General features: G+C 44.4%; 1 protein-coding gene across 1 annotated transcript in view; it reads left to right on the top strand.

Annotated features, from left to right (window-relative positions):
* FOXO3 (forkhead box O3) overlaps positions 1–15,937 on the top strand; it is a 125,961-nt gene that overhangs the window by 99,290 nt on the left and 10,734 nt on the right. The window contains exon 2 of the mRNA XM_063124810.1: positions 12,166–13,606. Coding sequence (XP_062980880.1) covers positions 12,166–13,569 — 1,404 coding nt within the window. The 3' untranslated portion in view covers positions 13,570–13,606. The remainder of the gene's footprint in view (positions 1–12,165; positions 13,607–15,937) is intronic.

Here is a 15,937-nt window from a genome sequence, read left to right as displayed (position 1 = left end):
CTGAGATTAATCATAACCAGTTCTATGCACCCTTTCTTGGGAGTAAGCACGATTGAACTAGGCAACCTGGTGACCTCCAGACATTTGGGACTACAACTCCCACAAGCTCCAGGCAACGTAGCCAATAGTTAGTGATAATGGGAGTTGTAATCCAGAACATCTTGGAGGGCACCAGGTTGCCTAGCCCTGGTTTACACCAACCTTCATGGTGCTATTGACCATGCTTGCTTGGGATGCTGAGTGTTTTAGTCCAACACATCTAGAAGGCAGCAGATTGGGGAAGGCTGGAATACATATACAGGAAAATGAAGTGGCAGAATGCTAAAGTGTATAAAGGGATTTAAGGGGCTAATAGCTGTTTGGGGACAGGGGATCGGGAAGTACCCAGCACTTCAATAAGGCAATCATTTCTTACAGCAGTTATGACTGGCGAATTCTGGGAGTTGCAATCCAACACATCTGGAGGGCTCCATGTTGGGGAAGGATGCCTTACCCTATGTTTCCCCAACCTGCCATCATTCAGATGTGTTTGACTACAATTCCCATCATCCCAAGCCTGCATGGTCATCTGGAGGCACGAGGGTGGGCACCAGGAAGACTGCCTTACACCCACTCTTCCCACATGCTGTCTTTGGGAGGGTCCTTTGAAGCATTTTTATTGTGAAAACCAATAAAACATGTTGCTTTAAATGTGTAAAGCAGTCTCATATCCATGGAGAAACACAGTATTTTCAGCTGTTTTGCTGTTAGATTCTTAGGAAAAGCCTGTTCCTGTGCTGTCATCACATTACAAGACCCAATGTGTAGCTATGTATAAAATAGCTCACACTGATATGGCTGATGCAGCACATGAACAAGAGGAAAATTCAGGATCAGGCTCTTTGAAATTTTGCTGTCACACTGATTTGATTAGTTTTAGTGTTTGTTCCCTTCCCGCTAATATAAGCATTTCCTGTTACGGAGTAGCTAGTTTAGTCACAATTTCCAAAGCTTACTGAACTCAATAAAATGGGTAGATTTCATAACAGGAGAGCTAGCACTGACTCACCCTTGTAATCTTTCACATAAAACTAACATTGAGGGCTTGAAAGGGACAAACATTAAAGGGGGAATGTGGGAACTGGTGGGACAAACATTGAAGGGGGAATGTGGGATATTCCGATATTGCTTTGGTGAACCTGAGCATTATCGCTAGGGAAAAGTGGGCTATGAGCTTCTCTATATAAACATTGTGTGTGGACATGTAGAACAAGTGAACTCATCCAGAGAACTAACAGTGAGGATACTTTTAGCTGTGGTGAACGTTTTAACATTTAATTGCTGTACTTTTCATTTTTAACACACAGCCCTTTACTGTAATTTCCATAGTTGTATCAATTTATATATCCAGTTAATGCATTGCTCCTGCTTTATTATACTCCACAGCTAGACTGCCCATTCCCTTCTCACAACTGAAGCAACTCTGCTCTATGAGATGCTTCTTTAAAAAGCAAGCTGGTCTGATGCTGGGGGAGCTGTGAAATGTGGCCCATTATCACTCTGTGGTCACAGGTGTTTAAACATATTCCAGGGATGCCATCAGAGGGACCCACAGAAAAGCAGTTCCCTGTGTCATGTAAAGGGGACCAGTTTAACAACAGAAGATGTCAAAGTTCACTAAAGTTTTGTTGAGACTAAAGAACAGGGCTCCACAACACCTATCACTCTGCTTGCCATTCCACCTAGCATGGGAATGGATGACCACGTTTTCCTTTGCAGCTTTAAAATGTTCCACACGAAGGTCTAATCATGACATCTTGAGGGTAGGGTTGGGAAAACTGTGGCCCTCAAGATATTTATTTATTTATTTATTTATTTATTTATTGCATTTATATCCTGCCTTTTTTCCTCCATGGAACTGAAGGCGGCATACATAATCCTCCTCCTCTCCTTTTTATCCTCACAACAACAACCCTGTAAAGTAGGTTGGGCTGAGAGTCTGTGACTGGCCCAAAGTCACCCAGTGAGCTTCCATGGCCGAGTAGGGACTAGAACCCGGATCTCCTAACTCCCAGTCCAACACTTTAGCCACTAAACCACACATGAAGCTCCTGTGTGCTCAAGGGCTTCCTCATTCCCTGCAATACTAGGGAGGGTTCCTTGCAGGGCTGTGTATATAGGGCAGTCACTGATGCTACAGTACAAGAAGAAGCTGCATGACAGAAGCGCTGTACGTGTGCTGGAACATCCACAGGCGTTCGTACTGGAATCACAGATGTGCACATGCAGCCTAGTGCTAACAGGAATTGTTGGTGCTCTTGGTCAAAAGGCAGTGTACGGGCCAGGGGGTGGGGGTGGGGAATGTGTCTGTGAGAGCCGCTTCCAATGTCCAATGTGTGCCGGAAGTGCAGGTTTGCGGAGTGGAATGGAATGTTCTCTGTAGTTTTCCAAGAACAAATACAGCTGGGCAAGAAGCTACTGAGACAGTTTCTAAATTTGAAAAATAAACGCCACACAGCCATTTAACCGTTGCCATCTCTCTTCGTGAAGTTCCTCATAAACGGAGCACAATTGGCATGTTTCCTCAGAATGAGCGGTTGGGCCTGATTTCCCCCCTGTTTAATCCTTAGACTCCCCCACCCCTTCTCGGTCAAACTTTTGAAAATTGCAGCATTTGGATTATCGACAGTGACGTTTCTCCCTGTATTCACCCCCTCCATTCCAGTGGGGAAAAAGTAAACTGCAAGCAGCAGGCTCTCTGCACGCAAAACAAATGTTACTTATTAGAAGTCTCCTGTGGTCAGTGGAAGGCTGTCTATAGGATAACTGGAAATGGTGTTGCTAACTGAAAGTCTGATGTGTTCAGCCAATTCCCAGATGCTATATTTTCAGCCAGGGTGGGTTTGTTTACTGTAGCAGTTTAAAATGTCATAGGAGAGAGAGAGAGAGAGAGAGAGAGAGAGAGAGAGAGAGAGAGAGAGAGAGAGAGAGAGAGAGACGGTCTCAGATATTCTAGCTCTGAATCAGTTGTAGTTGTACACAATTAGTTCCATGTGCAGGTAGTTGTCCTGTATGCAACTAAAGATGATGAATATCATCTGCAACTAAACTCTGATCCAACCACTTCAATGAGGGACAGATCAGGATTCAGATACAGAAGTACATTCATTCATTCATTTGAATTCTAAACCACATCTCAAACTTCAAAAGTAGTTTTCAATCATCATCATGATCATCATCATTGTTACCGTCCAATAAAAAAACTAGCAACAATTACATTAAAATCAGTAAAATAACGATGCAAAAGACCTTTGAAAAGTTCCAAGGCAGCAGTCTTAAAAACAGTGAAGTTCAGCTAAAACTGATTCTGAATTAAACTTAAAGTTCAAGTGCTCTCTGAAAAAGAACCCATCCTGACCATTTGTTTATTTACTTATTCTGAAGATAAGAGAAAGCTAGCTAGGCAAGTCTCCTGGGGCAGGAAGTTGCACAACTGGAGCACACACACCCTTCACCAGGCAGCTCCTCCGTTTACAGCCTCTTGCAGTACTTCCAAAAGCAGGCACATTCAGCAGGGGCCCACTGAGGGCATCCTCAGAGGATCTCAGTGTATGGGAAGGGTCTCGTACTGAGTCAAGCCATGGGTCCATCTAGCTCAGTACTGCTTTCTCCAACCTGGGTCCTTCCAGGTATTTTTGACTACAGGTCCCTTCAGCCCTAGCCAACATGGCCAGTGGTCAAGGTGTTGAGTGTCTCCTATCCCTTTTGCTGTTCAGTGTAGATCAGGTCTCACAACCTGGGTCCCTCCAGATGTTTTGGACTACAACTCCCATCAGTCCTAGCCAGCATAGCCAGTGGTGATGGATGATGGGACTTGTAGGTTGAAAAAGCTGGAGGGCCTAACGTTTTCCAACCCTGCTCTCTGGGATTTCAGACAGGTGTCTTCTCTAGTCCTATGTGGAAATTGTACTTGGGATTGTGTGCATGCAAAGTGTATGCTCCACCACTGAGCTATATCCCTTCTCTGGTATTGTGCATATTTATCTGTATTGGCTGCAGGCATAAAGTACTGGTTGCACACACAGAACTCTTTTCCTGGATCAGAGCTTGAATAACAGATAATGAACCCATCATTGCCACTTAAGCAGTAATCATGCACAACTGCCTGTAAAACAGTGCCACGACATTTAAAAGATGGTTATAGCTGACACTGAATAAAAACCAGGAAACCAAAGCAAAGCTCATAATCCCTCAGTACTACTCCTTTTAAAATAGGCAGTGAAACAACTTTTATAACATACCATTTTCTAGGCCTAAAATTACTTTCAGTAATTGGCCACATCAAAACCACCTTGTCTGGATCAACAGGTTATGGCAGGGTCCAGATATTTTGGATGACAACTCCCATAATCCCTGATGATTAGCCGCGCAGGCTGGGGCTTATGGGAGTTATAGTCTAAAACATCTGGAGGGCACCTAGTTGCCTACCCGTGGGTTGCAGCCACTACGTGGAGGCTGCTTGAAGTAGCTGCCATGTGGCAGCTATTTCCCATGATAGCTGTTAAATGTAGAGGACTGCCCCCATTACAAGGAGATTCTTCACATGACTACCAGGCATTCCTGGGCAAGAGCATGGAGACAGTCCCGGCAGTAGGATGATCACCACCACATGGAGCATTTGCCATGCGTAGGCTGTTTTTCAGGTGGTTTTCATCAAATGATTTCCCAACTTGAATTGTTTATAAATCTCACCAAGAAGGGACTGCAGGGAGAGGGGGGAAATGCGGAAATGCGTACTTGTAGTACTTTTGGACTAACTTTGTGCAAAGGCTGGAATGCTAAGCGAAAATCACTGGCTGTGATCCAGAGGGCTGAAAGCCCAAGAGGTTTTTCATTGTCACCCTGGGATGGAGAAACAGCTGAGTGCCATGTATAAACATGGGTCTTTTGTTCCTTAGATAACTCAGTTTTTTCAGGTTTAAGACCATGCATATAGACATCATTACAGGGTTTTTTTACGCACACGTATTTTAAGTATGACCATCTTTGTCCTGACAAAAAATGGTTATGTTAGGTAAATTCACAGAGTGAAAACAATAAGTCTCCAAATATGTTTGTTAACAATAGAAGGATTTTCTGACAGAAGTTCAGGTAGAAAAGAAGTTGTCAGTGGGGCTGAATTTAAGCGAGAACTCCCTAGGATTTATCCCCACAATCTGTTTTCTGGGCAGGGCTGAATCCTAAAATATGTAAAATGATAAAAGTGCTGTTGAACATGTGTAGACAGCCTTTACTTACCAAGGAAGCCACAGTTAACCTCCACAACCTAAAATGTTGAGGCCAGGACATGCAAGATGGAGCACATAGGCTTAAAACCTAAGAAAGCAGCTTGAGGTGGTGTCCAGGCCCAGTGCCAGCAGACTGTGCATGGTCGGGCAATGCTGGGGCCCACCGCAGCTGATGCTGAGAAAAGAAGTGCTGGGCGAGATGGATGCAGCTGCCGCCATCTACATTACCTCCAGTGCCTCTGGGCCCTGTCTCCAATGTGCACTGCATCAGCTCCCAGAGGCGTTCTTGGGAAATTAGGATAGCTGCTGTAGTCCACTCACCCATCCCACCCACAAGCACTTCTCAGCAGAAGTGGACATTGTATTGCCCACTCGGCAGGTGGCCAATACAAGGTCTGTTCTCACTGTTGCCTACCACCCATCCCCATCTATCCCTGCTACTGCCACCCACCTTTCTGCTTCCTGGTATGTTCACTTTTGGCAGGTGGCACTAAGGTGGTGTGAGGGAGGAGCTATTGAGCTTCATGGTGGACGAGGGATTTGAGTTCTGGGCCTTTCTGTTCCAGGTTCAACACTCTTATTTTTATAACTTCTCCTCTCCCCCTTAATTTTTTTTAGAGAGGGAGGTATACAAATAGAGTGTTGAATTTGGACAAGAGAGACCCAGGTTCAAATCCAACATCAACCATGAAGCTCACTCGGTGACCTTGATTCAATCACTTGTTCGCTCTCTCTGCCTAAACTACCTCATAGGATTCTAGTGAGAATAAAGTGGAATAAACTCCCATGGAATACCATCCTTCACTGCTGTGAAGAAAGATCAGATACAGATGTATTAATAGGGTTCACACAACACGCATACCCACACTCAGGGCCTTGCTAGACCAGGGTTTAGCCCGGTGCAAGCCCCGGCCCAGCCCCTGTGCATCCAGATGATGCACAGGGGATCCTGAGTTCAGGCAGGGGTAACCCTCCCTTGGTCCAGGATAACTGGCACCAGTTGTGGCCCGGTATTTCTCACGGTCTCGAGCTGAGCCCGAGACCACGGGCGTGTAGCCTGTCCCGCTGCTTTTCCCAGCTACCGCATTTACTCGTGAGTAGCTGAGAAAAGAGGAGTGCTGCAACTATCAGGGCAGGGTGGGTAGATGGGGGGGGAACTGGAGCCAGGGGGATGGGGGGGGAATCAGATCATGGGGGATGGGAGGGATCATAGATTGCGGGGGATGGGAGATCGTGGGCGGGCGGGGGGGATTGTGGCTGGGGGTGGAAATTGGGGGCAGGGGGAGCGGCGAACCCTTTATTTTTTTAAAAAAAAACCCAGCTACCTTTGCTGATGGTGCGCTCCTGCGCACCCAGCCCTTTAAAGAATAAACAAAATGGAGGACTTGACGGGGCTTTCCTGCAGCCTGTCATGCCTGACATCTGGTCTGGAGTGACGGCCCGCGCTACTTGTAGCGTGGGCTCGCTGCTCCTCCAGCACGGATTCCCAGGTAGGTCTAGCAACACCCTCAGTGGTTGAGTGTGGGTTGTTGAACCGTAATTTTTTGTTGAACCATGGGTTAACATGCTGTCTGAACACAGACAGCGTTTTCCACAGGGTGGCTTGTTAAACATGCAGTGTGGCTTATTTTTCTCAAACAAACCACCTTGAGAACCCATGATTTGTTGTTGGGTTGTTCAGGGTTGTTAACAAGCCACACTGCATGATTAACAAGCCATCCTGCAAAAAATGCACTGCATTCAGACAACACGATAACCCACGTCTCAACAATATTCCACACTCAATCACTGAGTGTAGGTTAACATACTATGACAATCCGGCCAGTGTCTAACACAACTTCCCCCAATCTGGCATCCTCCAGTTATGTCGTACAACTCCCAGTATCCCCAGCCACAATGGTCATGCTGGCTGGGATGATGGGAGTTGTAGCCAAATACATCTGTAGGATGGCAGGTTGGAGAAGGTTAGTCACCCACAGCTTGTAAATAAAAGGGCTTTTACCTTGACCCCAGTAAACCACATGGGATTCCCTTCATGCTGCAGGGCTGGTAAAAATAAGCAAGTACAGACCTAATCAATAACCTAGATGGGAGAATACTGGGAATCGCTGGTAAAAGCAGGATGCGAATATAAAGCATACTTCTCTACCCCTAACCCCCACAAATTCACATTTCAATAATAAGAGTGTACAGCATTCCATAAGGCTTTAGAATATGATAACAGCCCTCCTAATGGAATATGATCAATGTTTGTAGGCTAGTGAGATGGTACTGCTGACTTATAATTCATCACTTCCAAATGACCCTCTCGTGAAAATAAACTCCTGCTTTAATCTACAAAAGGTCATTGCTGTAGCTGGATGTAGTGCTATACATTAGTAGCTTTCTCTGGGACAGCAAATGAACTGGTATATAAATGTGAACTAAACTCACCCAGCCAGACAGTCATGTAATAAGGATTCCATATCCACCAGCTGTATCTCATCTTGCTAATCTGTGTGTGTGTGTGTGTATGTGTGTGTGTATATATATATATATATGGGGTGGCTTTTAAGAATTAAATCACACAGCTCTTTTTATTTTTAAAGTGAGTGGATTTCTTGTGGCGTTGTTGGGAATGATAAATTGATACCACATGTTGATCCTAGACAAAAAAGCCTCTGTGTTCCAGTGGAGGCGCTTGCAGCTGGTGTCTGAATTAATGGGCAAGCTCCATAAGGTAAACACGGAATGGAAGAGACTGAAACAGACACTGAGCTAGGAGGAGCAAGGAAATTCTTCCAGGATGGGGTTTGCCCATTTTTCCTCAACTCCAGGAGAAGAAAGCAAATGAAACGCTTTCCAATGCCATCCTGAAATCGGAAGGGCAATTAGTGGTCCAGATCAAATCAGGAAACAGTGTAAACAGCCTTGAGAGAACATCCTCCATGGTCCTTCCACCCTACTTAGGAAATCTGTGAATGAACAACACAATTGAGATATAATTCATGCGCGTTGATACTTGTCCCTTGAAAGGTAATCCTACTTTTTTCAAAGTGGGTTTATCTGGGGGTTGAAGAGAGGGCTAATCTTCTACGGCTAAACTAGACATGTTGTTCACTGTATGAATGCAATGAACACGTATGTCTTTCTCTCCTTGCCACTCTCAAGTTTTTATATGCATTTCAAGGGAAGGCTCCATTAATGCCAATGGGAACTTCCCTTGAAATACAAAGAGCAGCTTCAGAGAAGAGATTTTTTTTGTCAGAGCCATGGCAGGGGCAAAGAGAGAGATGGTTTGAATGACACAACAGCCCATCGCTGGTTAATTAACCCTAGCGGTGGGGCAGGGTGGGGCGGGCCACCCACCATTATGAATATGGTACAAGTCCCAGCCTGTCATGCAAACCTGGGCAGCAGGGCTTATCTGAGGGTTAAAAAACATTTGCATAACCCACCGTTTGTTTAACCCTCAAATAACCCTAGCCATCTGAGTTTACATGACAATCTCAGGACAAGGCTTGCACACTCAAAATGACAGCTGGCACACACAGCAGCTCCTCACTGGTAAATTAACCCACAGTGGGTTGTCATATAATGCAACCTGGTGCTTACAAAGAAAGAAAAGCAGCTGGTGTGGAGTTTTGTTTTCTTAAAGTGATAGTCCTTGTCCTCCCACAATGGGCCCAATGTTGTTCAGGTTTCCCTGCAGGTTCCTTTTACATAACATAAAACATGCGTGTGAATTGCGTCCATGCAATTAACATCACATCTAGTTTGGTCCCTGGAGGATGCAGCAGATGTACAGTGGCTGAACCCCTGAAATGGGGAACAGGGATTTAAGATGAGAAGATGGCTGTTGGGATTCATTAAATTTGGCTAAGCCTGGTTTCTAATGGTCTGTAAATGCTCAGGACAAGAATGACACTGCAAGGGATACGTTAGTCCTGGGTAAACTAACTTCATTCAGTAATCACCCAAAGAAACTTCATTGCAGCATCCACAGTAGTATCAACTGGAGTAAGAAATTGAAATTACTTAGCATAGGCCTGACCCCCTACTCCTTTGTTACAATTTACAAGTGACCCTTGTGGATTCAACAGGGTCATATTTGCAGGAATACTCTATAATTCAGGACGCAATCATATGCATGTTTGGACAGAAACAAGCCCTACAACTCCCAGCACTCCGCAACCAGCATATGTGTTATTTTTTCTAGCTCAAAAATAAGTGCAGGGGACCTAATCTGGATTGGGAACTTCAGTCTTTTCTCATTGGATCTGAACTCTAGCAGGGGGAAAAGGCAAGGAGTGCTTTAACCCTTTGCCTCCCTCTATGGTCCCAATCCTGGTCAAACCACCCATACACGTCTTCAGTTTGTTTGCTTGCGGTGGGGGAACTTGAAGTGGTTGGAGGCTTCTTTTTCCCTGTGCAAATTGCAAGCATCCAGATTGGAACCACAGTGGAGGTGGTCCTGATTTGGATTAGGTCCCCCCACATTTGCTTTTGAGCAAGAAAAAAGAACAGATATAGCTGTAACATATTTATTAAAAGTAATATTAAATTTGACCCTTAGGAGAGTTGGAGACTGGGGGAGAGTTCTGGCGCAATCCACAGACGAGTTGAAGATTGGAAAGAGTTCAGAAAGATTTAAGAGGTTACAGAGAGGCGGGGGGTACAAAGGGAGGACTGTGGAGAAGAGAACCACCACCTTCTTCCTTGACACCACAGCATTTATTCAGCAGTGCTCCTTGGCCAGTGTATGTGACAAAGCCTGAGGCCTACACCTGCCAGAAACAGGACCAAGAGACCCTGAATGTGTTCACCAATGTCTAGTTACATTACTAGACTCCATCCACTCCTACTTAGTTGCTTAGAGACTTAATTTAAATGGCATACCATGTGTTCCTCTTGCTTTCTTCCCCCTCCCCATTAAATAAATCCTATCTATTTGATTGATTGATTGATTGTATTCCATCTCTCTACCATGCTGTGATTCTGTTGTGAGTGTGGGAGCTCCAGGGCCGACATGGAGCTCTCCTTCCCCAAATAGCTTGCCCATTCACTTCAATGAAGGAGACAGTGCTATGCTTACAGAGGAATGCAGGCTCAGAGCGGATCCCTCCAGTTAAGTGAACGGAGAAGCTAACTCACATAGAAACTCTGTGTACCCATCAGAGTGTTCACAGGGCTCTGAAGCAGAGCCATTAGCTGGCAAAGTGAAAAAGAAAACACTCCAGAGCCTTTTTTATTGGAGCCGTGCATTTTTGCTTACAAAGAAAGAAAAGCAGCTGGTGTGGATTTTTGTTTTCTTAAAGTGATAGTCCAATATATGTCTGCTGTGCATAGAAGCGTGAAGAACTTGGGTTTGGGTTTGGCTTTTTTTCTTTAATAGACCTGGCTTCAGACAAAACTACTTTTTTTTTTAATGTACTGACAACCTAATGAAAAAAGCACTGACTACATTTCTTCACACGCCCCAGATGTTTCCCATTTACTTAATGTCGTTTGCCCCCTTTATGTCAATGGTATAGATGCCAGTGTGAATCATCCACCTTCAATGACAATCCCTATGGTATAGTGTTTTTTTTTTTTAAGAAAGCAATTTGTGAGCTGCTGTTGCCATTCTGTTTTCAAAATATGCTGGCAGAAGACATGTATTTGTCTTTTCTACATAGCTACAAGTGACATTTGTCAATGTTTTTAAAACTTCTTTATCTTCACAGTTAAGCATACAGCATCATACAGGAGTTTTGCCAAGAACAGCATGCCTTCAAAATTCTATAACATTATTTATCAAATTCAAAAACACTGTCTTGGCTATATTTCAATCTACAGCCAATTCTTTCTCTTCCCCACTTCCTGTCTCTTTTTCCAACTAGTGTAAACGTAAGGCACTTCTCAATAGAGTTGATAGAAATGGCTTTTTTTAATCTAGTAGCCCATTGTTACTTTCATGAGGTCAGTCCACCCTAGCATGACATAAAAGGCATAGAATTTCTGGGCAATGGGTATATTTTTTCCATTTAACGGAGGCAGTTATAATTACATCTATGGTGGATCCTATATTTCTCATGGCCATTGGCTGGAACTTGACATTACTGGGCCTTTTACAGGTTCACTAGTTCTCTGTAACTTAACAGGTGGCTGTGCTGCATATAGTACAGTCTTCTTTGGAAATGTACCAGAATGCGCTGGGTAGCAGAGTATCAAGCCAGTAAAGGAAAGGGCAAGAGGAGGAAAATAAATAATGAATATGGTTACCATGGGATAAATAAGTGCAATTGGTGCTGTTTGCAGAAGACCATTGATCAAACATGTTTTACACACTGATCTTGAACACACTGACTTGGAAATATGTTGTTTGAAAAACTGCTTTTTAAATACAGGTGCTTGAAAACACAGCATATCTTTGTTAACTATCTTGGTTTCTAGCAATGTACTGATACATCAATAAACATCAGACGATCTCAGGATTTTAATGGGAAGTTTTATTTCATAAAGGAAAGTGGGGAGTTCTCCCTTAGTGATGGAATAGAGAATTTGGGAGGTGGGGAGAAGTCAAAGTAAAGTTGTATAGAAAGTCATATTGAATCTCATAAGCAAGGCACTTAGTACCATGCTGTCAGTGCGGAACACTCTTTTCCAGGGAACCCTGCTCCTCTAGAGACGCATGATGGGCACGGGCCACATTCATTCTGTGTTCAGTACAATGCGTACCACGCTGTTAGCACTAAGTAAATGCTAGAATAGTCATAGCATTTGTCATTATTGTGGTAGAAGAAGGAAAAGCAGTGTTTTTTTTCTAACAGTTTTTACATGTTGACTGTTGTTGAGCTGAACAAAGGAAACATGGCCCTATCTAAATGTTGTCTTTTTTTTTCTTGTCTTTCCCCCCTCTTTTTTGTGGTTCTTGCAGAACTCGATCAGGCACAACTTATCCCTCCATAGTCGTTTTATCAGGGTACAGAATGAAGGAACTGGAAAAAGCTCGTGGTGGATGATCAACCCAGATGGTGGGAAAGGTGGGAAAGCACCACGGAGACGTGCGGTTTCGATGGACAACAGCAACAAGTACACAAAGAGCCGGGGAAGAGCAGCTAAGAAGAAAGCAGCCCTACAAGCTGCGCAGGAGACGACTGAAGACAGCCCCTCCCAGATTTCCAAGTGGCCAGGTAGCCCAACCTCCCGCAGCAGCGATGAGCTGGACGCATGGACAGATTTCCGGTCCCGGACAAACTCAAATGCCAGTACGATAAGTGGCCGCTTGTCACCCATCTTGGCAAGTACTGAGCTGGATGAGGTCCAAGATGATGACGCTCCACTTTCCCCCATGCTGTACAGTAGTCCACCCAGTATGTCCCCATCAGTAGCCAAGCCCTGTAATGTCGAGCTGCCGAGGTTGACTGATATGGCAGGCACCATGAACTTGAACGATGGCCTGACAGATAACCTTATGGATGACCTTCTGGACAATATAACTCTTCCCTCTTCCCAGCAGTCACCCACAGGGGGACTCATGCAAAGAAGCTCGAGTTTTCCATATGGCTCCAAAGGTTCAGGTCTTGGTTCTCCCTCGAGCACTTTCAATAATGCTGTGTTTGGACCATCCTCTTTGAATTCCCTCCGCCAGTCTCCCATGCAAACCATCCAAGAGAACAAGCAAGCTACATTTTCTTCCATTTCGCACTACAATAACCAAACGCTGCAGGATCTACTGGCGTCAGATTCACATAGCCACAGTGACGTCATGATGACTCAATCCGATCCGCTCATGTCGCAGGCTAGCACAGCCGTGTCTGCCCAAAATGTACGCAGGAATATTATGCTCCGGAACGATCCAATGATGTCATTTGCTGCTCAACCAAGCCAGGGCAGTTTGGTCAACCAGAATCTGCTTCACCACCAGCATCAGTCCCAGAATTCCTCTCTCAGTGGCAGTCGTGCCTTGTCGAATTCCGTCGGTACTATGGGCTTAAGTGACACAAACAGCATTGGATCGGCAAAACACCAGCAACCGTCACCTGCCAACCAGTCTATGCAATCACTTTCTGACTCACTTTCAGGCTCTTCTTTGTATTCCAACAGTGTGAGCCTTCCAGTCATGGGGCATGATAAATTCCCCAGTGATTTGGATCTGGATATTTTCAATGGGAGCTTGGAGTGCGACATGGAGTCCATTATCCGCAGCGAACTCATGGATGCAGACGGGTTGGATTTTAACTTTGATTCCCTCATCTCAGCCCAGAATGTTGTCACTCTGAATGTGGGAAACTTCACTGGTGCTAAGCAAGCGTCGTCACAGAGTTGGGTTCCAGGCTGAAGGATTTATGCAAAGGAGGGGAAAATGGGCAAAGCAGGTTAGCAATGTTTAGTCTGATGGCATTCAGTAGACTGTACTTTGCTATATGTAAATATGGTTTTTAGAAATGACAAGTACAGCCTTTACAACAAACATCTCAGACCAAATTTGGGGGGGGGGGTATATTATGCACTCCAATTATACGGTAAAGATTTATCATAGCAGTAACTAACAGCTGATTCAATTTCACTCTTCTGTAAGGTGATTTCTATAGCTACATCTTAAAGATGTACAGTGGTCTTATTCATGAACTCTACACATGATCATTTCCCTAGTGCATGCTGATGGGGAACATAGCCTGTTTGGAGTGGATTCTGAAATACAGATATTCAAGCATGGTAGATTTATGGCTTTTGTTAATCACCCAACCATATTCACCAAACCTTTGAACCTGCCTCTCATATTGGGCATGATTACTACCATAACAATTCATCTTCAGATGGTGAAACTAATCAGTCTCACACATTGAACCTCTTCAAAAGACTGGTTTCCATATGGTTCTTCCCACTTGTGATTGTTAAACTATGGAATTCACTACCACAGGATGTAGTGATGGCCACCAATTTGGATGGCTTTAAAGGGGAATTGGATAAATTTCTGGAGGAGAAGGCTACCCATGGCTACTAGTCCTGATGACTATGTGCTACCCCCAGTATCACAGGCAGTAAGCCTACATACACCAGCTGCTGGGGAAGATGGTAGGTGCTGTTGCACCATATCCTGCTTGTGGGTCCCTAGTTGACAGCTGGTTAGCCACTGTGCCAACAGACTGCTGGTCTAGATGGACCCTTGGTCTAATCTAGCATGGCTTTTCTTATGTCCCTCCCCCCACTGCTGGCGATGACAGCCTAACTGCACAACTGGGTCAGGGCCTACCTTCACACCACACTGATTGGCTGAGCAGGTCTGTCCATCATCCCACGGGCAGAGGGGCTGCCCTGCCTGTTTAATATGGAGGAACACCAATTCATAGCAATTCAAGCTTGAGCTTTGAACTTTTTCAAAGTATCAAAATTTTCTGCAAATCTATACTGCTCATGCTTCAATTTAAAAGAAAAATGAGCAAAATTGGTCTGGTAAATCTCTAGTAATAAGCCTCACACTACCATATTCTTATATAAGATGTCATCTGTAGCACAACAGAGACTTTATGAATAATTGGCAGTTGAGAGCCAAATCAGATGTTATCTCAGAGTCAGACCGGGTTTTTGGGTCAACATTGCCTCCCACAAACTACTTTTCAGCCATGGAAGAAAATTTATCAGTATCCCACAAAAAGGATATCAATACTGTCTCATGTGACTCAAAAACAAACGAAAAAAGAAAGGGAAGGTAGCAATGTTGATCATAAGTATAATTCCAAAACCCATATTAGTGTAATACTTTTATTAGGCCAACCAAAAGATCACAAAAAATGAGCAAGTTTTCAAGATCTCAAAATCTCTTAATCAGGCAAGATGTTATCAAAAGCAGGTTTGGGGCAGGGGTGGGGGGAGAGAAGGGGGGAAATCTGATTTGATGGTAAAGTCATAGTGGGGCTGTTTGCACAACACAACAGCCTACCATGGTTTGTTTAAGCTACACTGAGGCTATGGCACGTGCAGGGTGCATGTGGGCACCATTTTGAACGTACAAACCCTGCTCAGGAGTTGTGTTGAGTTAAACAATCCTCACATAACCCATGCTTGCCAGCTTTGCATAACACGTGGGGGTTGAATATGCAACGTGGTGCCTGTGGGCACTGCAACTCATCAACACTGTTGTGATGTGTCCTCCAAATCCGGCTGGTCTCTTCATGAGACCCCGTTATTCTGGAATAATAAGGAACACTTTGCAAGAAGAGGAAAACCTTCACAGACAGGACATTTCATGCTAGAGATCCATGATTGGGATCTCCCACAGTTTTGACAAAAAAAAAATTAAAAGCAGCCGTGGGGCCCCTGAATTATTATTATTATTATTATTATTATTATTATTATTATTATTATAAGCATTTTTATAGCGTCGCCTCACCATTTCTGCCATCGAGGCGCTTTACAATAACATATAAAACAATTCCATTAAAACTTGGCATCAGGAACTTGGCATGGTGGAGTGGGAGGTTAATCCTTTCTCTCTGGCATTCACCCCTCCTTTTTCCAGAGTCTTTTGATGTACATAGAAGGCTTGGAAGAGAGGCGGAGCCTTCTTTCATTGGCAGTGGGGCATGCCAGTGAAAGGTAAGATAAGATCAGCAGGAGTCTCCCTCATTGGTTCAAAGGGACTCCTGATGTTTCTTACCTTCTCCAATGGAGAGCTTTGGAGAGGGGATCTATGTGCTGCTGGACAA

This window comes from Elgaria multicarinata, chromosome 4 (genome assembly GCF_023053635.1).
Source record: "Elgaria multicarinata webbii isolate HBS135686 ecotype San Diego chromosome 4, rElgMul1.1.pri, whole genome shotgun sequence".
NCBI classification, from domain to species: domain Eukaryota; kingdom Metazoa; phylum Chordata; class Lepidosauria; order Squamata; family Anguidae; genus Elgaria; species Elgaria multicarinata.
The sequence above is the reverse complement of the archived record's forward strand: the minus strand, read 5'-3'. Positions and strand labels throughout refer to the sequence as shown.